Source organism: Bombus bifarius, unplaced genomic scaffold (genome assembly GCF_011952205.1).
Source record: "Bombus bifarius isolate JDL3187 unplaced genomic scaffold, Bbif_JDL3187 scf7180000008407, whole genome shotgun sequence".
Taxonomy (NCBI): Eukaryota; Metazoa; Arthropoda; class Insecta; order Hymenoptera; family Apidae; genus Bombus; species Bombus bifarius.
The window spans coordinates 233,258-258,210 of NW_022884641.1; the positions used below are offsets into that span (position 1 = coordinate 233,258).

Below are 24,953 nucleotides of genomic sequence, written 5' to 3' on the forward strand. Positions count from 1 at the left end.
ATATATGTATATATATATATATACACTATACATATATATATATATAGTATATATATAGTATATACTATATATAGACTCTATATAGTAGATTCTTAAGTATAGTAGACTATATTCTGTATAGTAGACTATAGTATATACTATATATAGACTCTATATAGTATATACTATATATATATAGTATATACTATATATATAGTATATATATATATATATATATATATATATATATATATATATATATATATATATATATATGTCGGAGATGAAAGAACACCGGAGCCTTTGGAATTTTGGATAATCCCGCAACATTGTAATCTAGAGTCTACTATAGCTGTAATTGAACAATTGTAGTTATTCAATCCGATTGTAATTGTTTGCGAGTTGTGATAATGAGCTTGGGCTCGAGGCGACAGCTAGTCGCTGAACGTAGCCGCGGTCACGGGATGAACGCTTTGTCTAACAATGGTATGGAGTAATTCTATAGCTCTCCTTAAAAGAAATATTCGTGGCGGCACGCGACAGTAAACATTCCAACGGTTTCTGTCCCGTGGCTCGCCACACGCAGACCCTATTCTTCGAGCAAGATGATTGCTAGAGTCGATGCGTCTCCGCAGTACATGTTCAGCTAGCCCGAGGGTCCGTTATAAATCTTAAGATTTAGTTGACTAAAGTCCTTTAAACAAACAGTCTTTGTCCCAGCTACGGGAAGATAGGAGAGACCTATTTTTCAACGAACGGCGTCTCCCACTAGCAACTTTCCCTCGAGGGCGACTAGCATCTTTTTCTAACCACCGATATGGAGATTGACCAATTAGCAGCAACGCCAAATTCCCTCACCTTCTGAACGAAGGCTATCCTCGACGAATCCGATGATCTCGTGTCCTCAAACACACTCCATCATAGTTTTCCTCTGCAGCATCACCGCGACGGAGAGTCATTCTCTCGTGAGGTCGTATTAGCGAGTTACGTAGTGTCTGTACGCTCGGTGGATATTCCACGTTTTCGCAAAGAGTCCGACTTAGATTTTTGTGAGCACGTACATCTATCATTCCGTTGACCGCGGATTCGTTATTGAACCTAAGACCAACATCACTAGTATCGCGAGTGTCCAACCGCCGCGGTTGATTGTCGAGTCGGTAGTATCCATACCCGTATTAACAGACCGTATCTTCGTTATAACACGACGATGGCCAATTCCAATGAAGATTTATCATATGCCCACAACCTTATTCCTGACCCTTCTCCGACATATATATATATATATTACAAATTAGTTTTTAATACCTTATGTGTATATGCATTGTGCATATATACGTTTCAAAATCAAGTGATAATTATTTAATTAATAATTAACATGTAGTAATAATTATACTTATTTCTATTTTATATTATGCTTATTGACATATTATTTACTATAATTAGTGCTTATAGTAGTGCTGTAATGTATAATGGCCTAGTTCTTATTGTATTCATCATGAAGTAATTCAAATAGTTATAAATGGTTAAATATGCTTACTTTATTCTACATTCTATACAAATATATCATTACAAAATTTTAAACACATCATATCGCACATTATCATACTTATATAGACTGCAAAGTATACTAAAAGGAATGGACACTTATTAAATGTATAAAATATATTAAGAAAGAAAAGAAAACAATATTTTACATTTTTTACACAATTTTAATACACACATACATGTTCTTGTAATATAAATATCACATTTTTTCTTTTAAGTTATATCAATCTCATAGTTGTTTTTTATTTTTTCACATTGTTCAATAATTTCTGAAATAAAAAAGATTAATTTGCACAATACAAACGCCATACAAAAATATGTGTCACTTAGAAAAACTTACTTTGAACAATCGTCTGTAATGTCAAAATAGTTGGTGATTCTGGTAGTTCCGTTAAAAAATTTTTTCCCTCATCACAACACTTAGCCAAAAGTGGATCCAATGGTAGAGAACCCAAAAATTCTATATTCAATTCTTTAGCCATTGCATAACCACCACCTGTTAATGCTGGGAATATTTCTACAGAATTCTGCATAAGAAAAAGGTGCTCATAAAAATAACAATAACAATTCAAATTACAGTAACATTATCTAATCAACTTAATATTATCTTTTTCATACTTACTTTACAATTAGGACACATGAAGATACTCATATTTTCAATAACACCTAAAATTGGTATATTCACTTTTCTGCAAAAATCAATTTCTTTTCTCACATCTAATAAAGCAACCTGTTGTGGAGTTGTTACTATTATTACTCCTGTAATTCCAGCATCTTTAAGATATGAAGTTGCTGATAAATGCTCATCCGATGTACCAGGGGGTGTATCCAAAATAAGATAATCCAATGAACCCCAATCTACTTCTGATAAAAATTGTCTAATCATTCCTAGAAATAATAAAATGAACAAGAATGTATATGAATAATAGTAAAAATTATTATTATTATTGTTAATAAAAATGTGTACATATATGGAAAACAGAAGTAGCTATAAATCAAATACCATTTTTTTTGGGTCCTCTCCATATCACTGCATCACTTGGACTTGTAAGTAAAAATCCAATAGACATTAGTGACAAATTGTCTTCTATATACTACAAAAAGAGAAGCAACATTAATAAACGAGTTCTATTAACTTTATATAGACTCATATTTGAAAATATAAGTTCGAAATTAATGATATTTCCATTCACATTTATTAGTATTCTTTTTTTTATGAATGTTACATACTCCTAAAGTTTGATTCCAACTTTCTAACAAGAACTTTGAAAGAAAGTAAAACATGCTGAAAAGTGTTGAGTTTTCCCAAAATGACTTTTCCCAAAACCATTTTGAGATGCCATTAAAAAGAAATTGTACTTTGCAACTACACTAGTGCCATTACGACAAAAGTTGTATAGTCTTATTTATAATAGAGTGTGTTAAACAATAAATTTTACTTTACTATTTTATTCTAACTTTACCTAGAACAATATTACAACTCAATTATTAGAAACACCCTGTATAACCTTACTATATCCAAATATGGTACTACATATTTATCTGAATTTATTTCTGTCTATAAAAACTTACCACTGGCGACCATCCTGATCCACTTTGATGAACTTGTTCACCTATCACACCTAATACTCTTGGTTGAGATGGTCCACAAATATCAATATCTAGTATCGCAACCTACAAAATTTGTTATTTTAAATTATCATTCAGCAAAATTAAAAATCTATAAAATTGAGCTTTATATATGTTATAAACAATTTCTTTACTTATACTTAAGGTTACAAGTACATCATATAGAATATTAAAGGCTTAATATATAATCAATGATCAAATAAAATACTGCTATAGAATAATATAATAAATGTATGATATATATATATATATTTTATATTATATATAAAATATTTGTTATATATATATATATATATAAAAGTAAAAGAGTGTAAGTATATTCTTTAGCATGAACTGTATACTATAAACTGTAATGATTGCTAGAAATTGCTCTGTTGATATATACATAGAAAACAATATGGATGTTCTTGCTACAAGAAGGAAGGTAAGCATTTTTAATATAATATTAACTAAGATAACATTTAGTTTATATTGTAAAACATATGGCATAAAAATGTATAGATAACAATACTTCATAAAATAAAAGTTTAAAATAATTATTTCTCACAATTTTTATGTTAGAAAGATACATACATTTATATCAGCATTGCTTGCTGCCAAGAATCTGGATATTAATGACGTTATAGTACTTTTACCAACTCCCCCTTTACCAGATAACACCATTAGTTTATTTTTAACTGTGGAAAGCCTTTCTTTAACAAGATCTATAGTAGGATCCGGTTGTCTGGCAATACCAGACGCGCATATCATTTGATTTGGACAACCAGCGCATATTGATACCTTCCCTGCATCTTTATTTGCAGTGCCAGGACAATCTATAAAAATGTTATTACTTATCCACTATATAACAAATAAGGTTTTACTAATATGTTACATTCATGCTAGATGTATAGAATTATTACATTCAGTTTCTATAAAAAACATTATTACAACAATTATAATAATTCAAACAATTCAAGCAGGTACATTTGAAGATGTTGCTTATCTTTTAAATCATTGAAACAAATATTGAAATTAAAAACACAATATAATATAACCTTACATATAAATACAAACGTATTACTAAATTAAAAGTGATTCTTCGCACACTTGAATTAGTTATCGTATGTAATAATTATAATACCAAATTATAAATGATATATTAAATATTTTGTGAAATATTTTTTGTTGCATATATACTTACGTTGTGGTATATCACCAGGTATATCTGCCATGTTGGATAATAACCAACTAAACTAACTGCGACTAATAATTGTTCAAGTAACGGATAAAAAGATAACGTCTAAAATCTATCTAAAAATGTTTCATATTTTTTAAAAACAGTTTAGTGATTTCTCAATTCCCATTTTATGCTAACTAAGGATTAAATCTCAAATTCATCATCCTTACAAAATTTAAATGAGATGCGATTTAAAGTTTTCACTTTATTTTACCATTGTTAGCTTCTGACCCTAGTTAAAATAAGTGCAATATTTTCTCTTTTAATATATTTTATTTATGTAAAATTTGAAACAGTTGCAATTGTGGAGTAATTTTGACGGTGGTTATAATTTGTCTTGGCGTCCCAGTATGGAATATAAAAATGTTAAAATTCTACCCTTGTAAGTTTTCGATAGATTAGTATTGCTTCATTTAATTCATGTCTCACAAAAAATATTTTTTTGTAGAATCACACAATCAACACCCAATTATGCATCAGATGTTGCAAATAAACCAAATTCATTAAGATTTCCTAATTTAGTGACGGGATATAAATGTGATGCACTGCATGCTTCAAAAACTGTTCTACATACGCGATATACACCAAATGAATGGTTTCAGAAACAAATGAAATATTACAACGAAGCAGATGCATGTAGATATTCATCAGAGAGAGTGAGAAACGAAACTTTGCGAATTATTAGGTAAACGCCATATCAGATTTTACACTAATAGAACGCTATTTTTCGTTAATCTTATTACTAGTCTTGTTTTATTATGAATTCTATATGAATGTTCTATATGAAATTCTATGCTATGAATATAGTTTTACAGATTTTAGAATCAAGTATATCTCAAATTCTATATGGGATTTAGGTTTAAAAATTGAGGTAATGAATGCAAAATGTGGAATGATATTTAAACAAAGTAAATAATTTGTGGAATTTTGTGTATATAATGCAAATAATACTTACTTTTACATGTCCAAATATTTTTGTTACAGAATAATTGAATATGATTTCGATTAATTTATATTATTGTATAATATATGTATAAAAATATGTGTTAAATTAACAATATAGAATTTTATAGTACAATAGATAGTGTTTCATAGAAAAAAGAGAGGAAACGATATATCACAGTATATATAGTCAAATTTTGTTACTATCTGAATACTTTTGGAAGCAACTTTAGTAAGTCAAATTGCATGTATATGTTATAATGTACATAATAATAATAAACAAATACTGTAACAGAGATGCTGAAGAGAAAGTACAATCTGGACAATACAATACCAGCAGAAGACTTGGTGAAAGAATAAATGATGTCAATTTTTGGAGGAATGAAATAACATTGGAATTAGAAAGGTTACTTCAGGAAATTGAAAAATTGCAAGATTGTCATTCTGCTTTAGATAAAGCTATCAAAGACATTGAAGATCCATTACATATAGCAGAAGAGTGTCTTTATCATAGAGAAGCTAGGAAAGGTATGGCAAATAAGTTTGATAGTAAATAAAATATCATTGCTGTGAATAATAATGTTATTGGTTGCTATTGCTATTGTTGTCATTAGAATATATAATCTAGTAATACTGTTCCATCTCCCTGTTGTACAGATACAGAACTTGTACATGACGATTCGGAGAAATGTTTATTTAGGGAAATAGAAATCTTAAATAAAAATAAAATAAAATTGAGAACTTACTTAGATAAATGCAAGGATCAGGTAATATTGAATTAAGTGATTAAATTTTAGTGTGATCATAAACCGATTTTACTTGCAGCTACGGAACTGCAGAATCTCTCAATGTCAATTAGAATTGGACCTAAAGAATAAAGAAAATGCATTAGAAATAGATACAATGTGTCATCACTTGAACAATTACAGTCACGGACTGCAATATTATAACGGAATTGAAAAATATGATGCATGGTATATAAAATTTTGTAAATAAATCCAATTTGTATTAACAGGTTGCTTTATGTAAAAATTAAATTTATCTATCTCATTAGCTTTGCTGAACAAGATACGTGGATACACACTGCTAATCAGATAGTTCAGAAATCACAGATAGAGAGGAATAAATCTTGCCAATTAAAGACAAATGTAGAAGCTCTTATGATTAAAATTACACAAGAAATGTGGGATGCATGGAATAATACGAACAATGCTTTAGCACATAGATCTTCTGAATTACTTGAAGCTAAAAATAAACTTCAACAACATTTACAAATGGTACAAATAGTTATATTCCATATATTGAAATAACAGTGTAACATACTATTTTTAGATACAACAAGAAATCTTTGATGTTGAGAAAAACATGGAGTTGATGCATAAAGCTATTGGAGATAAGAGTTACATACTGAAGGTAGCACATACTAGATTTGAAGGTAGAATGCATCGCCCGGACATAGAGCTTTGTCGTGATTATGCGCATATAAGGTTCATTTTAATGTGTTTATATTCATGATTACAAAGGATAATAAGAAATAAGAAAAGAAAACTTTTAATATCTTTTTAATGTATTTTGCTTTCACAGCCTTCAGAAGGAAATTGGAGAAATAAATCATCAAATAGAAAGGATGCACAGAACATTGAAAGAACTAGAGAATCAACATCAGAAATTATTAAAAACACGAGCAATGCTGGAGCACGATCTTATACTAAAGATTGACGCAATACATATTGATCGAGAAAAAGTCTCTGGTCTTAGACGTGCTTATCCAATTAATATTCTTTTCAAATGTTAATGCTCACCAATAAATACATAGTTATTATTATATATTATTACATTGTCTTCCCCAAAAATTGAAACAATGTAATGTAATTAACAACATATTAGGTATTGAACATATATTTGTCAAAACACTAACATCCTTTTTTTACAATTTTTACTATTTTTTCACGAAACTCGGTATAGGAAATGTCATTCCTTCTTTGGCTTCAAAGAATGTATAGGAAAGTACAATTTCTTCAACATTTTCCATTTTTGGATCATCAACAAACTCTGGATCAACGTAAAAAAATACTGGCATGTCAACCTTTAACAATACACATTAGATAACATAATTAAATGACTTCCTATTTCTATAATAATGCAATTATTTTATTAAACCTACTTCTTCATGTGGATTAAGTTGTTGTTCCTCGAAACAAAAACACTGAATTTTATTAAAATATTGTGCAGCTTCATATGGTACTACGTTATAAGTAGATATACCAGTCACTGGTACATTTAATGGATTTTTTGCTGTGTAAAATGCTAAGGCAGTTTCTCCAGGAACAACTTTTATAAAATTTTGTTGTGGTTTGAAATTCCATTGCATCATGGCTGCTGTATCAGCATTAAATTTTATTTTTATCACTCTATCCTTAATAGGTTTCATTGAATGCACTTTGCTGTTATCATGATTGGTTGATACAGTACCACCATAATTATATGACTATTGAGGAAATTTATTCTCAAACATCATAATGTCAAACGTAAGGTACATATTAAAATATGGATAGCATATTTTAAAAACAACGATAATTACCTGACAAAATATTCTATATAAAGGCACGGAAGCATAAGTAAAACCAACGACTAAAATACCAAATCCGCTCCAATATAAACGCGAAGAACGCATTCGTCTCTTGTGAGTCGCATCGTAATATTGATTAAACAAAACTCGAGACACATTCGTATGTACTTGCCTTCTGTAGTAATTCAATATATTTTGATAGATTTTCGTGTGCATTTTATTTTCTCCTTTATTAATTTAACCTAAAAGTTTATGAAAACTTTTCAAAATCTACCATAAAGTAGATTTACCAAATGCAATGTACAATTTGGTGAAAAAAGACTAATTTCATAACATATTTTAGTCATATTTATGAAAATTCGATTTAGTTTATCATATTTGTTTCACAAATTTATGGAGAATTGCTTGTTTAAAATAATAACCAAGTCTCTTTTGCGCGAACAATGTCATCACTATCAAGACTCGCAAGACTAGCAACCATAGAGATATAAAGATAGAATATGCAAATTATATATTACCGTTTAAATGGATACGATATAGCAATAAGAACAAAGCACTGCATAGAAATCGCTTCTGCCCTTGTCTAATCGGGCATGTACCACATGCATACTGCCGCCGCTCGTTAGTCGGTGTTAAGAGAGAGGGAGGAAATGATGCTCGCTCACGCTCACTGTTCTAGTTGTTCCCGGACTGGGGCTGCACCTTGCGGCCAAGCGCTGGAAGCAGTTCTACGCTAGCATATAACAAGAATCTACAGCCAGAAACAAGTAGTCAATGCTAATTATCGCTAATCTTCGGAACAAATTCCTCCTTCTCCAAATCCAGGAGGAAAAGAATCTTAAGGGGGACTAAGGTTAATTCGTACAAAAATAAGACACGTTTTTGTGAATTATTTGTGACGACACAGTTAAAATCTCTTTATTAAAACCAATAGTACATTAAAGTATGACATTCGAAGAATATTGTATAAAATTTTCACGGAGAAATATTAAAAAATACAGCAATGGCAACAATTATTCGGACGTGTCTCGGAAAAAATCAAAGTTCATTCGTTAGGTAACAGTTTTCCCCAGGTAACGCTGGGAGGGTTTTTCGAAATTTCAATTTTTCACTTTTTTGGAACACTTTGAAGGGAAAATTAGCCGCAAATTTTCGCAAAATCGGCTAATTTTCCCTTCAAAGTGTTCCAAAAAAGTGAAAAATTGAAATTTCGAAAAACCCTCCCAGCGTACCTGGGGAAAACTGTTACCTAACGAATGAACTTTGATTTTTTGATTTCAGATGATCCAGCACCAAGTTATCAGGGGCATCACAATTCTACCTTTTTTCCGAGACACGTCCGAATAATTGCTGCCATTGCCGTATTTTTTAATATTTCTCCGTGAAAATTTTATACAATATTCTTCGAATATCATACTTTAATGTACTACTGGTTTTAATAAAGCGATTTTAACTGTGTCGTCACAAATAATTCACAAAAATATGCCTTATTTTTGTACGAATTAACCTTAGTCCCCCCTTAAAAAAAAGATAGAAATATGACAAGATGCGGTAAGCGAATACAACATGTTTAAAGATACTTTCTTATCTATAATAGGAAAACCAATAGTAGAAAACAATAATCCGAGTAAAATTGACCGTATTCCACTCCGGAGAAACAATGGAATGAATGCAAACCCTGATGAAGCAAACAACAGACCCAGAAAAGAAAAAAGACAGATCTGATAAAACGAAGAATGTGAGATGGCCAGGGAATAAAGAAATTAAAACCTGATTAAATTAAGGAAAAATTCCACTATATAAAAATGGAAGGTATGAAAAATTGAACAAAATTAAAACCGGACCCAAGAATTTCGAAATCGAAGAACAATGAGAGGTCCGCGACATGTACCGCCTTGCGCGGATTCTGCCCACCATAATACCCAGTACGATAAACAAGCAACTGCAACGCTTCAAGAGATCAAGTATCGGCACCAGCAAAGGTAATTACGCATCAAGAAGAGTACGACTTATCATCAGCAGAAACTAATACTGTAAGAAGAATGCAGCAGCAAGGACTTCTGAAAAAGGAAAATTTCAACAACACGTCTACGAAAATCACATCAGCGGAGAGAAGAAACCCTAATACTTTCAGAAGGACACCAGCAGAAACGAAGATAGCAGCACCCGCAGAAATAATTACGTGCCGAACTCCGCGTTACTATGGTGTAAACCGTCACGTGACAATTATACCATGATGGTTTTAGCACAAATAAGCGTAGCCTCATAGAGCAAAGTTTAGTTGAGTTGACTATTACTCTTAACAATCAAGAATTATTATTGTATATGTTGAGATATGTATAATTTTCTGTGTTATACTAGGTTAAATGCGTAGTAGAGATACTTGTATGTGAATATCAGTGTGTGGAAGTATGTGTGTCCGAAGCGTCTCGAAAACAGATGAATGTAAACTCTTCAGTCGGTTAAGGTCCGTCGAAGGGTCGGTTAAGAGTCGTCGAAGAGTCGGTTTACAGTCGGGTATAGAAGAAAATGCTGTGTGTATCGATGAATATATAAGGAATCGTCCATGAAATAAATATATCATTGTTTTAATATTAATCCTCAGTATAAATTTAGTGTTCCTATAACATTATTTCGGCCTCAAAAATCCACAATTCTCAACAGTATATTTAATCAAGCCTTCTTTAGCACGTCGACTGCTACACGTGTTTTCAAAGAAATTTCCGTCAGGCCACGCGTACAGCAGTACCAAGCGTTCTTTGCTAGGTGCTCCCATCGATATTTTAGTAACGTTAATCGCTTAAGTGGTGGTCTCAAGAATGATCTTTCGTTTCATTTGTTCGCAACATTAAAATCACTAGCTGTTGTTGAATATAATGAAGGAAAGTGTGGTATAGATTATTCCGATCAAATGGTTTCTTATGCCACCACAATTAGAAAAGGAATCAAATGGTACAGAAAACTTGGCATTCAATTCTTTCTGGGAATTTCTGTTGTAAACGGTTTGACGGTTTACAAAATTGCAACAAGAAAAAATATAAATATTAGAATATTTAGACAATTATTAGTTGCAAAATTATTAAGGTTGCCTGAAAATACAAAAAATCCTCGTTTTCGATGGAGTCAGCATAATATCGCCGTTCGGAAAAATGATTCCGGAAGAAGCATTAGACGCGCATGCAAACTATGTTATGCAAATAAAAGACGTCGAATGGACCGAACAAAGGCACAAAAGAATTTGAAGAAAACAACAACTTATTGTCCAAATTGTCCCGACCAACCTCAACTATGTATAGAATGCTTTAAAGTTTTACATTCTGAATAATTTTTTAAATAAACCATTTTCGTATTTTTATTTTATAACAATTCAACTATTATTACAATTAATTATTAATTAACAATTTATTATTATGGAATATCTTTTCAAATACCTACGACGATCCTTCGCAAGTAGTCAAATAAGCGACACCCGAATATGGGTTACGTGGCCTGACCAGAAACTTTGCTGACACCCGAATACGGGTGTCGTGGCGGTCAACGTGTTAAGACTATTAGACGTTTAGAATGACCGTTCGCTGTGATAACTTGCGATCTCGTCGTGACTGAAAGAATCACGCAGATTATGCTGCCTTCAATAACTGAAGACGCCTTTTTGGATTTGGAAGACGGATTTTTTGCATTTCTCTTCCCACTATGAGCAGAAATATCTGCTCGTCTTTGGGCAAGATGCGAGAAGCCAGATTGGTTGCCACAGAGAGTATTATTGTTACAAACAGTCTTGGTTCATGCTAAATGCCAAAAGCAAGAAGGAATCATAGAGCCGAAAACCTTAATAGTAAAAAATGTGCAGAACATTGGTTTAAACGTTTGTTAGCTGCCAAAATTAAAAGAGAAGACAAGAGGAATCGAAGGAATTAGGATTAATCATAGAGCAAATAGAAATTAGTTTTTCGCCGTCAATCCAGATGTTACGTCGCGTAACACTCTACCTAGCCGAGGCCACACACCGCGGGCAAGATGGCAACCAGATATCTTCGGATACTCACTGCGTACCCTGAATAGCCTCAAGTACCTTCCATAAATCTCATAGATTTCCTAGTAAAGGTCCTTCAAACCAAACAAACGTCTATTTCCGAAGAATTTCTAAAGACTATTGTCTACCACGGCGGGACAAGGGAAAGTTAGTTCTTCTCACGTATGATGCAACTTTCCTCCCACTAACCACTTTCTCTCGAGGGCGGTTAAGACCCTTCGTTTAACCAATTAACAACGAAGCCTATTTCCCTCACTCTCTTAACTAACATCGGCACCAACAAATCCGATGGTCCCGTGCGCTAGACACACCCATCCTTAGCTTTCCTCCGAGACAGCATCGTCTCCCAAGACAGTACTGATTTTACATCCTTCGAACGGTCAACATCCTTCCACCGGGTATACACACCCGCAGATCAGTCACTCACTCATCTCGTACATACGCACCAGCGTAACTGCCTTCGTTATAAGTTGTTGGAATAAACGGTGAAATATAACTTACTCTACTGTGTCATATTCATTTAACCACCTCTGTTATCTTAACCGAAACAGGGAAACGACTACTTCGCGGCGTCGATTCACCGAATCGTAGCGAGAATTTACGCCTCTCGCTGACGCGATTTCCTCGCGACCGCGTCTCTCCGCGAACGGTCGTAACATTTGGTCCTTCGAGCCGGATTATCAGTGGCAAGTGGATAGTTTTGTCACCCATCCGGTTGAAACATTTGGTCCTTCGAGCCGGATTCAGTGACAAGTGAAAAGTGTGGACACGTAACCGGTCGAATCATTCGATCCTCAAAGCCGCATCACGCGTCAAGTGAAAAGTGCATACCAGTGACACCCACTATCATACAGTGCCACGTGAATCCAACATAACCAGCAGCGGAAGCGTTACCCCCCAACGAGGTCAGTAACGTCAAGGATCGTCACCCTTGAAGAGGTATAATTCGGTGGTTAAAACGCAACCACGCAACCTCCTGCCGCAACTGGACAATCTTCAACAGAAGTAAGTTATAACCACTCCACTCTCAATTATATAACAAACAATGGCAACCGGAAACGAAACAGAAATCATCTCCTTGCATCGGGAGCGAAGCAATCTAAGCGACCAATTCCAGGCCGTATCGAAATCACTCGACGAATACGAACAGTCTGGTCAGCACTACAAGGCCACCTTAATAACTTATCGAAAACAAGTCGACGACATTTGGAAACGGTTCAACATTGTCAACGACCAATTACTTGAGCTCGACGACATCGCACCTGTGGACTTACTCGATGTCTATGTGGATCTGGTAGTACGATTGAACGATCTCATCGAAATTAATTCTTCCTCAATGGATGCCTCCAAGAGAGTGGCGAATCCAAAACCTCCGGAATGCAGCAGCAAAACTCCTAGCAGGTTCCAGAGACCACCGATCCCATTGCACGACACGCGAAGCTCATCGCATCACGCTCGCAACGTGTCGCCTACACGCGACTTGACAACAACCACATTAGCATCGGCAGGAACTGAACAATCGGATTCAACGCTACTAATCACCTTGAATGTGACAAGCTTCAACGAGCCTTGGGACCTGAAGAAAAAGAGGGTCTAACCAGGCGACAAATCATTTCAGAAACTAATCTCCCACAATTTGTTACAGAACATTCTATCTGATCCCAACGATTCTCTACTGAGTTCACAGAGCGCCGTACCGAACTAGTCGCGTATCATAAACATCTCACTGGAGTCACCCGTGGCTCCAAAAACGCCAGTATACTCTCCAACACAAAGGCAAGTCACAGTCACGACGTCCAACGGTCATTCTCCACCGAGGATCATCACTAAGAGAATGCGATTCGAGCGGGTCATCGGGGGGAGTCCAGCCTCCCAATGAACCTCAAAACTCCGCACCGCGCTTGATGAATCTTCACAAAGCACCACCGACGTTCCCTTCAACGACACTTCCTGGGCCGAGGTGTTTAACGACACTTCCAGAAGCAAGATCCACGACACTTCCTGGGTCGTGAATTTCACCTGGAAATCGCTCGGCATCGACGAGGAAGACGGCGATCTAGACTACAAGGGAGACAACGTGCCATCCAGGCAACGGCCCTTCGGCCGCATCGCCAAGTTCACCCTAGGGACGACAGCATCATCCGGACGGCTGTGGTTCACACGGCAAGGAGCATCTTGGATCGAGGTGCCACGCAGCTCGTCCTACCATCGAGCCAAGTCGATCCAGCAGAATACGGGTCATCAACAATCAACATGGAGTTGGGCGGCAGCTCCAATTAACTTTACCTTTACAGAACTCTTGATCGGTACCCTCTCAACGGGGGGAGTATGTTACGTCGCGTAACACTCTACCTAGCCGAGGCCACACACCGCGGGCAAGATGGCAACCAGATGTCTTCGGATACTCACTGCGTACCCTGAATAGCCTCAAGTACCTTCCATAAATCTCATAGATTTCCTAGTAAAGGTCCTTCAAACCAAACAAACGTCTATTTCCGAAGAATTTCTAAAGACTATTGTCTACCACGGCGGGACAAGGGAAAGTTAGTTCTTCTCACGTATGATGCAACTTTCCTCCCACTAACCACTTTCTCTCGAGGGCGGTTAAGACCCTTCGTTTAACCAATTAACAACGAAGCCTATTTCCCTCACTCTCTTAACTAACATCGGCACCAACAAATCCGATGGTCCCGTGCGCTAGACACACCCATCCTTAGCTTTCCTCCGAGACAGCATCGTCTCCCAAGACAGTACTGATTTTACATCCTTCGAACGGTCAACATCCTTCCACCGGGTATACACACCCGCAGATCAGTCACTCACTCATCTCGTACATACGCACCAGCGTAACTGCCTTCGTTATAAGTTGTTGGAATAAACGGTGAAATATAACTTACTCTACTGTATCATATTCATTTAACCACCTCTGTTATCTTAACCGAAACAGGGAAACGACTACTTCGCGGCGTCGATTCACCGAATCGTAGCGAGAATTTACGCCTCTCGCTGACGCGATTTCCTCGCGACCGCGTCTCTCCGCGAACGGTCGTAACACCAGAGTTCCGTCGCCAGTAGTTTACGATAGCGATAATTATCCCTGTTTTATAACCTACATAGAGAATTATATCAGAACTTTGTTAATAAACATACAACTAAATGAATCGAATAAATTACCAATTAAGAAGATATTGAAAATCTTTATTTATTCCAAGAAAACTTTAATCCTTCCCGTGCTCCTTCTAGTCCTCCTTCTAATCCTTCTAGTGCTCCTGCACATAGCAGGTAAGCCGAAACGGAGTTAATTTACCAGTCGCATTGATACGCTAGTTAACGTTACTCTTATTGTCATATTAACGAATTAGAATATCAAGAATACAATAGTTTGGAAATTCAAAATAGTGCAGCGCTTTAGAAAGGCGCGACAAGTTTTTGAATCTATCCTATCCAATCGTTCGCCTTTGTTACGTCGCATGGAGCATGTGCACCCCAGCCAACGCTACCTGGCAGCCAGCGGCCCACCTACCTTCTTCCCCACCCTCAATAAACTCAAGGACCCACCATAAAACGTCACCTTCTAGCTTAATTGTTTCCATATGTTTGCCAATCAATCTATTTGTCTAGAAGCATTTCGGTTTATGTCCGGATTAGGAAAAATCCTTGATTTTATTAGGCTCTTAAAAAGCACGGAAAAAGCAGGTAGTAACCGAATGGGAAAACCCAACACATGTCCACCGAAAACGACTGGTTTTCCCCAGGAATGAAGTCACTCCCGACGCACGCTGGTGGGAGACTTCCTCATATCCTTCTTCATTAGCTGGGTCATAACCAATCGGCATCAAGCTTTCCTTCGGAAAAATATAAGAGCTTAAGGGAGTCTTCACCGGGGTCACTCTCACGTCAGTCGAACACAGTCAATCGTCACAACACCACGTCATACGCGACAACCCGAACGGAGTCTCAGGTCGTACTCATTCGTAGTCAGTGTTATCAACCATTCGTTCTTACGCTCTCACCCTCTGATCCTCTGACTTTACGTTGTACATTCTGGCCGAGTCAAACATCACAACTGTTTCATTTAACTCAACTCATCGTGTATACAAGGTGTCATAATAAAACACAACTGGAAACTTGTTACATCAGTGTACTATTCAATTAACCACCTCTATTACCCTAATCGTAATAGGGGATCGATCATCTCGCGGCGTCGATTGAACAATCGTAACGGGAATTTACGACTCCGGTTGATGCGTTTCTCCGCGATCGCGTCTCTCCGCGAGTGATCGAACAGCCTTGTTTCGAAATAACGAACGAAAGTCAAACTAATCGAAATAGTTTAACGACTATTTCTGGTGGCAGCAACTACGCAAAATCAGTCACTGTGATAACAAACGAAACAAACACTTAAAGACTGAAAAAGAGCGTTCTTACTTAAACCAGTCAACAAATTCTTATTAATAGTTTTTGTAAACAAAAAGACTGCAGATCCGATACAGGATCTGTTTTATTCAGTTATGTTAGCAGACTATCAGCAGAAATACGACAGAACCTGTTGGAGCTGATCGGTAACAGAAATCGACTAGAGTTTTACTAATTTTTATGCTGTTACGTTGGTGGCCGAAACAAAACAGACTCTGCGCAATGCAATTGGGCGGCGAAATGACAGCAGAAATCGAGCAGATTCTGCAATTTTGGTTATTTAAACTTTAAATAGAATGGTGTATGCTGGATTTTGAAAATCTAATTATTAATCTTTTCCATAGTATGATAGTTTAGAGTATAATAACTTCAATTGTGAATTAGTACCTCATCCCATCTCGCATTAAAGTATCTCATTTTAATGACATTTTGTCATTACCACTTAATGATAAAATCCGCAATCACTTAGTTACCAACCAAATAGATGATCTGTGGTTGACAAATCATTGCTTCTCCTACATACATAAACTACATCCATAAATCAATAGAAAGATGTGGTATGTAGATAGTCCAAACGTGACCCAAACGTAATCATCTCCGTCGTGTTTTCATCGATTTGTAATGGGATTGTAATAACTCAAAAAGCGAGGATGCCTCTGCTCTTTTATTATATGAACGCATTCCGTTTATTCTTTACGGTTGCACACTGCTGAACACCGTTGAACACCGTTGGATATCGCATGAACATCGTGCGATGCGTACGTTTTAGCTCTAGATTGATAAGCGCGAATTGCAGGGGGCGTAACAATCACTCTATTTTAGAAAGTGAGACAAGAAATTCCACATAATGTCAGATATGTCCTATGCTTAGGTAATGATAAAAGTAAAATTAATGCTGCTATTGTTATCGTTATCATTAATAAAAAGTAGTGTCATAGAAAGTTTATATGCAATATTTCTATATCTAGTTTGCAGTACTATATATCACTTTCTTAAACAATATCAGAGACTTTGGAAATTTGCTTTCTGGTAAGACGATACTAAAACGATATAGAAAACAGGAAGTTTATTCGAAAGTACTAAAATAGTTTATTGGACGGAGTCGTTGATCTGAACTCTACGTAGTTCATGACCGACATCTTGCCCGTCTCGGTGATTCGGCCGTCTGACGTGCGTATGTTTGATAGTTACGGAGTTTTACGTGGTGGGAGTAGTGTAAGATATTTTTGTATCTGGAAGATTAACGCAAAGGTATCTTGATCGCAGATTAAGGTAAATTATAACACGAAGGGTAATTCTAGTTGTTATATCGATTATAGGATATACCAGGTTATTTGCTTTAGTATAACATAAGTAAGAAAGGAATGAAAAGAGAGTATACAATGATAAATAGGTAATGTGTAAGGCAATGTAATTTTGTGGATGACAGAATGGATTTGTTTGGATTTTAGAAGATTAAAGAATAAATGAAGATACATTTAGAAGATATATGTGTTGTTTATTTGACTATTGACCATAAATTGTGAAATTAGGATTGAAATATAAATCATATATAGAATAGTTTTGAAAGGCTAAGGATATTGTTGGGTTAAGAAATGTACGGAAGAAGAAATTGTGAAATGTATGGGTAATGGAATAGAATACTATTATGAAATGTAGTAACTATAATCTGGTAATATATTAGTAAGGAATATCATGGTTGGAATTTTGTAATTAAACAGATACTATATGGAAAGTGATTAACGTTAAATTATTTTTACTTAAAGGAATGAAAGGTACTAGTAATAAAATAGAATGTTATTATTAAAGGTAGTAATTATATAGAATTATAGGAAATATAGTGGTAATTACAGTAGATTATAAGTGTAGATGAGATTTATGGCACGATACGGAAACAGATATGGAAGGAAAATGAATTCGCTGGAATAAGATTGAGTGGAAGGAAATGCAGAAAGGAAATTGTGGAGAAGCTTAATTTTATTTGAGAAAGGCAAGTTGGGGCAAAAAGAACAAAGCAATGTGAAAAATGAGGAAGAAAAATGAAAGAGAACATGGCAATTTAATAAGTGGTAAATGGGTGGTGAATGGAAAAAAGGATATAGAATAATAGGGGGTTCTCTAAAATACTTTTTTTGATGAAGAGATAGAAGAAAAAAAGATCCATGGTTCTGGGAAAAATAGATTAAGTATAAATGTAGATTTAAGTAGGTGACACATGAAGAACCTGGTTAGCTCTGCAGTAAGGTGTCGGACTTGTAACCTTTTGTTAGCGTGTTCGGTTCTTGAGATTGTAGAGCCCTGCTGATGTTTGCAGGGAGGCTGCTCGTTTTTTTATAGTTGTTCAAACCAGCTCAAGGTAGTGAAGGGCATCTGATTTTGCTACCGTAAACAATTTTTATTCTACATTTGTTAGATGGGTAAAGAAGAGAGTACTGGCGCCGTTTGCCATGCTTAGTCATATAGGGGTGCATGAACTATTAAATTAATGCATGAATAAAGGAGAGAAATGTGGAAGCACCGCGATACATAAATTGGTAAAATATAAGTAAAATGATGAAAATGATTAAATAGATGCAAATAAATGCAAATAATATGGAAGCGGTGGTAAGTAAAAATAATAAAAATAATTAAAACAACAACAACAACAATAATAATAATAAATGTGAAGGAGATAGAGAGGAGGGTGGAATATGTGTGACTCGTCAGTAAGGCTATGCCCGGTAGTCCCTGCCTTAGACGTAGAGGTAGTCTCGCTAGGTGCGGTATTTGTATCATTCGCCCGTATATTCGACCGCTAGCGAGATAGACAGACTCGTTGTCGTCGTAGCCCTCTGGTGTTGGCGGTTGGTACCCGCGGATCGCCCGGGAGGTGTTTCATCGCGTTGATGCTGTCACGTAATAAAAGAACGAAGTTTTATAAGTAGGAAAATGAGCAAAAGCTCATTCGTATGCTTTATTAACTGCAGGTTACAAACTGAGCTTACTGTCTAAAGGACCGGGGTTTTTATTTCCTTATTATGACTCATATCTTATGGGTAGGGGTCTGGCTATTGTTTTTTCTCTTAGTTATTACAATGCTAGGTGTTGTCGATATATCCGATGTCAGCGGAATTGGGTGGTCATTACACCTGTTTTCTGGGTGGTCGTTACACTCCTCCCTTCGTAGAGTGAACTTAGTCCTCTAAGTTCTTGCGTTTCTTTAGAATCGATGGATGGAATTTGGCCTTGGGCGGTGTTGATAGTTCAAAACTTACTCTTGATTTCTTTTCTGTTCCAGGTTGCATAGGTGATACTGGTGCGTAAATGTTTATAGGGACGGCGGGTGTTGCAGTACTAATATTAGGTGTATTATTAACGGTGTTTTTCTTAATTTTACAACAAAACATGTGAATACATAATTTTGACAGTCCTATCTTATTGAGCAGATACAAACATATGAGTCCAATGGATATATATCCTATTATCTGCAACGTAGTGAGGCCCCAAGTTTTAATTCGTGTCATTCTGTGCGAAAAAGTTAATTGATTGGCTTTATCTTCTATTTGATTCAGGGTATCAGTATAACCGTTTAGATTGCTCATTACTTTAGGAGTTTTTTCTAAAGTGTCAAGCATTAAGGATAAGTCTACATTACTAGTTATATTTATAATTTTGGTCTTAATATTATAAAAAAACGCTCTTGGGGTTACCACTGATTCTCATATGGTTGTCTCCATACAATTTGTCTACAGTTACTTTAGTTTTTAACAGAGAGGGTTGCTTCAGTTTAACAATTTGATGTCCTTCTTTAGAGAATATATTGAGTTCTATTGGTTTTTCTGGTATAGCTATGTAGTGATTTTCGCTCTTGAGTGGTATAAAAGTTATTTCTGTGATCTTATAGACTGTGAATTTACAGAATCTCATGGTATTGTCTACACTAATTATTTCACTAATCGTGTTTTGAACGTCTATCATTTATAGGTTGAGTTAGTTTACAAATATAAAATTCGTGTTTGATTCGACATTGCTTGTCCAAATACATCTGATCTACATTCATATAAGTTAATCCTGAAGTGAAAAATATTGGATGTTCGACTAATGGGGCGAGAAATGCTCCGTTCTTTTGAGTCGGTATGGGGTATACCTGTTCTATTTCCCATTCTGAGTCAATTATCGTTGGAATTGAAATTTTAAAGAAGATCTTTTCATTTTGGACAAACAGTGTGAGTGTAGAGACGTCTAAAATGTTTTGGAAATTATTTTCTTCTGGTAAAAATTCTTTATTCATAATGTGATTTCCTAAAGCTTTAGCGTATTGTTCTAAGAAAGTGTGATGATCCATGATCTGGAGGCTAATAATTCCTTGTTTTCCTAGTAAAACCAAATTGAGTATTTCATCGAGTTGAAAATGTAGATCCGACAAAGCACTTTCCATAGAAATAATCTTAATTACTAGAAGTTCCTGCTTCTTTACTGCGTTTACTTTTTCAAGTTGTTTTAGACTGTCAATGTTTAAGATTTTCCTAATTAGAGCAGTTTGGTTAGCTACAATGGTTTTTAATTCATTTCCTTCACTAAATAGTTTGTCAATATTCTGGTTTATTAATTGTAGATCGTCAGAATCTAAAGTTCCGAAAAGTGTTTTGCTAATTGAGCCTATAGCGTTTATTAATCCTCTCTTAACTCTAGAACGAGTTAATAATTTCAAATGTGTTCCTAGTGTTTTGACATTATTAAGTTTGTTAGTTAAGAAAAGTATCTCTGGTTCTATTTGACATGAGGGGCTACAATGTTTTTGGGTCTCTGTTATATGTTCTCCTAATGTATCGATGTGGTCAAATATGTCGTTTACATCTATTCCTATGTACACGTTAACTTTTTCGTTATACAAGTAGCCTTTAGATATTTTCTCGTGAAAAATTGCGTTATTTTCGATCGGTATTAATTCCAATCCTAGCACGAGGGTTGTGCATGAGATGAGCGCCCTGAAAAGTATGTTTTAATTCTGTTACCATGTATCTTTTTAATTTGGTTATTGATTAGAGTTTCGTAATAAGAAGTCATAGCCTTTTCGATGTAGTAAGGACCTAACCATTCATCGTCCAATTTATCCGTTTTATGATCATTATGTACAAGAACTGCATCTCCCTCTTTAAATACCGTTTGTGTCTTAATGATTTTTCTTTGTTGGTCTCTCATGTAGCGTTTTCTACTTTGTTCAAGTGTCCGTTTAGCTAGTGCTTTATATTTGTCTAATTGTTTTTGCCATAGTGTAAACATTTCTTCGTATGTATAGTTGGGAGTTCTGGATATTGAGGATGGGAGGTTAGCTTTTCGTCCAAAGGTTAGTTCAAAAGGTGAAAAACCGGTTGCATCGTGTATTGCTGTGTTGTATCCTAAGCATACGAAGTTTAATACTTCGTCCCATTCTTTGTCTGAATCATTTAGACTTGTTCTTATCATGTCTTTCACCGTTGCGTGTGTTCTTTCTAGAGATCCGTTAGATTTTGGGTGAAAGCTGGTTGTTCTTATATGTTTGATTTTAAATGCTTCTTCGAATTTCGTCATGAGTTCGCTAATGAAGTTCTGTCCTTGGTCTGTTAGTATAGTTTTTGGTGCTGAGAAAATGTAGATATAATGATTAAATAGAACATCTATTATGGATTCGGTTCTTTGTGTCTTGAGGGGTGTTAATATCAGGTATTTGGTCAAATCGTCATGAATGGAAAGTATATATTGATTTCCTCGTTTAGTTTTTGGCATGGGACCAATTATGTCCATTGCTATCTTTTCGTTTGGTTCAGTGGGGGTTTGGGGTATTACGGGAATTTCTTTAGCGCGGATTCTGACAAGTTTCTGTTTTTTGCATGCTACACAATTTTTTATAAATTCCTCTACTTTTGAGAACAAATATGGGATTTTAAATCGTTCTTTGATTTTTGCGTAGGTTTTCTGTATACCTAAGTGCCTGAAACGTCGTTATGGTTTTCTTTTATAATCGCGTCAACTTGTTCGTCTGTTAGAATTTGAATAGGGTCGTATGCAAAAATTATTTCTTCTATCTTGTCGTTAACATACATCAAAAATGTTTTTATTCGCGCCTTTTCGATTTCATCGAAGCTGTTGTCTCCTATACCTAACTTTTTATATGTGGTAGCTGTTTCTATGATTTTCTTTAACCATTTCTTTTTGTCGTAGGGCCCTAGAGTTTCTTTTGTTATTTGGAAGATGGATTTTTCGTTGGGGACTATCTTTAGTAGTTTAGGAAGCGTGTCAGTGTCTTGTTCCCATTTGTCATACTCGTCAAGGAGATGGTTTTCAGTCGTCAAATTGTTAATAGTTTGTCTGGAAAGTGCGTCAGCAGCTGTATTATCTTTTCCTTTATGGTATTGTATTTCATAATCGTATTCCTCTAACTTTAATCTCCATCCGATTAGTCGTAATGAGGGGTCTTTGCAGTTTTTAAGCCAAGTTAAAGCTTGATGGTCGATTCTTATGAGAAAATGTCTTCCTAACAAATATTGTCTCAAACGTTTTACTGCCCATACGATTGCAAGGAGTTCTTTTTCAGTGGTTGAATAATTTCTTTCTGGAGGATTTAGTGTTCTGGAGATGTAGCAACAAGGATGGTCATTTTGCGAAAGAACAGCGCCTATTCCTTCGTTAGAGGCGTCGGTTGTTAATGTAAATGTTTCATTAAAGTTGGGATAATGCGTCTTTGTATAATATGCTGCTTTGTATAATGCGTCTTTGAGAGTTTGAAAGCTATTTTGTTGTTTGTCTGTCCAATGAAAGGGTGTGTCTTTCTTTGTCAGGTCGGTTAAAGGTTTGGCTATCTTTCAAAAATTACGTATGAATTTTCTATAATATCCTGCTAATCCTAAGAATGATTTTACGCCGGTTGAGTTTTTGGGAATTTTGAATTCTTTGACTGCTTCTATTTTCTTTGGGTTTGGTTTTATTCCTTCGTGTGTGATAATGTGTCCGAGGTATTCTAATTCTGGTTTTAAGAATTCACATTTGTCTGGTTGAATCTTTAGTCCTAATTCTCTTAATCTTTGTAATACAATTGCAAGGTTGTCATTATGTTGTTGAATCGTATTTCCGAATATTATTATGTCATCTAAATAAACGAAGCAATATTTGTTTAATAAACCGCGAAGTTGGAATGTAGCTGGGGCGTTTTTTAATCCGAACGGCATTCGATTATATTGAAAGTGTCCCTGAGGAGTACTAAAAGCTGTATATTTTTTTGATGCTACGTCCATTGGTATCTGATGAAACCCGGAGGAGAGGTCTAGTGCGGAGAAGAATTTTGCGTTTCCTAATTGCGAGAGTATATCATCAATATTTGGCAAAGGGTACGCATCTTGGTCAGTTAATTCATTTAATTTACGGAAATCTATCACTATGCGCCATTTTTGTTTTCCGGAGGCGTCCAATTTCTTAGGGACTACCCATACTGGACTATTGTACGGTGAATCTGATTCTTCGATTATGTCTTTGTTTAACATTTCTTTGATTTGTTTTTCAATTTCTAATTTGTGTACCTCGGGTAGTCTGTAAGATTTTGTATTTATGATTTTGTTTTCTTTCAACGTGATGATGTGCTTTGCTAAATTGGTGCATGGTAAAGTGTCTGTGTCCAGATTGAATACGTCAATATAGCGTAAGAGGATTTTTTCGATAGGAGTGCGGAAATTGTTTTCAATATGGCCTGTTCTAATTATGTTTCTGAATTTTTGAATTTGTTCGAGATCAACTTCATTGGAGAGGTCGTTAGAAATTGATATTGGTTGCTCACCAGTATTGCAAAGCATACTTGCGTCGGTTTCTTGTCCAGATAAATTGTTTCGATTTTGGTTTGGCCTGGAGAAATTACCTGTGGTGGCTGAAATGACAATACATGATCGTTGAGTTGAATTTGGTCATTTGTAATTTTATATTGATAGTTTTCTAGCATTGGCAACCCTATGATTCCGTCTTTAGTGGGAAGTCGTCAGGTACTATGTAGAATTTGTTTTTTTTTCACAGATTCTAAGATAAACGTATTCGTCTGTCTCGTATTTGTCATTGCCCATAAAAAATGTTTTCTTGTCATCTTTTAATGGGGTGGAAATGATTCTTGAACGTTTGACTATATTTATTCCGGCACCAGTATCTATTAAATATCGCTTTAGTCCAAGTTTTGATCCGATGGTTATTGTGAGGAGTCTTTCAGTGATGGCGTTAATTCGTATCGTTGGTCCTCTTCCACTTCTTCCTCGAGATTCATTTCCTTTTCGTCTGTCATTATATGGTAATTTCTTGGTGGTGGTAAATTCCTCTGGCTGGCTGGCGGAAAATTTCTCTGTTGGGTACAACCGTTGGATAAATGTCCCGTTTGATTACATTTGAAACATTTGGGCGGTGGTCGTTCCATTATCATTTTTCTTTTCGTAGGTAGATTTATTGGCTTTGATAGTACTGCGGTGTCGAATGTGATGTTTCTTTTTGCATTGGGTGTTTCTTGAAATCGGGGATTGGATCCTGCAATCGGTTGATTCGTTGCTCTTCCTCTTACTATATTTTTGTTACGTTCAATTTCTCCTATAAGTAACTCCGCCTCGAAAGCTGTGTCTTGTGCTTCCTGGAGATTC

General features: G+C 35.4%; 3 protein-coding genes across 4 annotated transcripts; 1 reads left to right on the forward strand and 2 right to left on the reverse strand.

Moving 5' to 3' along the window:
* Positions 1-1,693: 1,693 nt before the first annotated feature.
* On the reverse strand, positions 1,694-4,573 carry LOC117212884 (cytosolic Fe-S cluster assembly factor NUBP1 homolog). Of its 2 annotated transcripts, none has more exons than XM_033458002.1 (7): positions 4,333-4,573; positions 3,727-3,968; positions 3,097-3,198; positions 2,528-2,618; positions 2,147-2,412; positions 1,865-2,051; positions 1,694-1,793 (listed from the first exon to the last, which is right to left on the reverse strand). In XM_033458002.1, exons 2-7 carry the CDS (start codon positions 3,901-3,903, stop codon positions 1,738-1,740), a joined length of 879 nt encoding a protein of 292 aa, XP_033313893.1. In that variant the 5' UTR covers positions 3,904-3,968; positions 4,333-4,573; the 3' UTR covers positions 1,694-1,737. The 2 variants fall into 2 exon arrangements, with proteins under 2 accessions (XP_033313893.1, XP_033313892.1); XM_033458001.1 differs by having other exon boundaries at positions 4,337-4,567.
* On the forward strand, positions 3,469-7,141 carry LOC117212883 (tektin-3-like). The gene is made up of 9 exons (XM_033458000.1): positions 3,469-3,577; positions 4,666-4,754; positions 4,821-5,057; positions 5,610-5,842; positions 5,972-6,081; positions 6,140-6,288; positions 6,369-6,591; positions 6,647-6,801; positions 6,899-7,141. Exons 1-9 carry the CDS (start codon positions 3,506-3,508, stop codon positions 7,107-7,109), a joined length of 1,479 nt encoding a protein of 492 aa, XP_033313891.1. The 5' UTR covers positions 3,469-3,505; the 3' UTR covers positions 7,110-7,141.
* Positions 7,110-8,492, reverse strand: LOC117212885 (cytochrome c oxidase assembly protein COX11, mitochondrial). The gene is made up of 4 exons (XM_033458003.1): positions 8,402-8,492; positions 7,896-8,125; positions 7,479-7,802; positions 7,110-7,400 (listed from the first exon to the last, which is right to left on the reverse strand). Exons 2-4 carry the CDS (start codon positions 8,097-8,099, stop codon positions 7,254-7,256), a joined length of 675 nt encoding a protein of 224 aa, XP_033313894.1. The 5' UTR covers positions 8,100-8,125; positions 8,402-8,492; the 3' UTR covers positions 7,110-7,253.
* Between the last annotated feature and the right edge of the window lie 16,461 nt (positions 8,493-24,953).

Bases quoted from the DNA above. Each gene is read 5' to 3' on its own strand.
- LOC117212883 (XM_033458000.1), top strand. From the start codon at position 3,506: ATGATTGCTAGAAATTGCTCTGTTGATATATACATAGAAAACAATATG. The intron at 5,843-5,971 runs GTATGGCAAATA...CCTGTTGTACAG, and splicing joins TCATAGAGAAGCTAGGAAAG to ATACAGAACTTGTACATGAC. The intron at 6,802-6,898 runs GTTCATTTTAAT...TTGCTTTCACAG, and splicing joins CGTGATTATGCGCATATAAG to CCTTCAGAAGGAAATTGGAG.
- LOC117212885 (XM_033458003.1), bottom strand. From the start codon at position 8,099: ATGCACACGAAAATCTATCAAAATATATTGAATTACTACAGAAGGCAA. The intron at 7,803-7,895 runs GTAATTATCGTT...TTTCCTCAATAG, and splicing joins TATATAGAATATTTTGTCAG to TCATATAATTATGGTGGTAC. The intron at 7,401-7,478 runs GTAGGTTTAATA...GTATTGTTAAAG, and splicing joins AACTTAATCCACATGAAGAA to GTTGACATGCCAGTATTTTT.
- LOC117212884 (XM_033458001.1), bottom strand. From the start codon at position 4,367: ATGGCAGATATACCTGGTGATATACCACAAC. The intron at 2,052-2,146 runs GTAAGTATGAAA...TTTCTTATGCAG, and splicing joins TCATGTGTCCTAATTGTAAA to AATTCTGTAGAAATATTCCC. The intron at 1,794-1,864 runs GTAAGTTTTTCT...TTTTTATTTCAG, and splicing joins ATTACAGACGATTGTTCAAA to AAATTATTGAACAATGTGAA.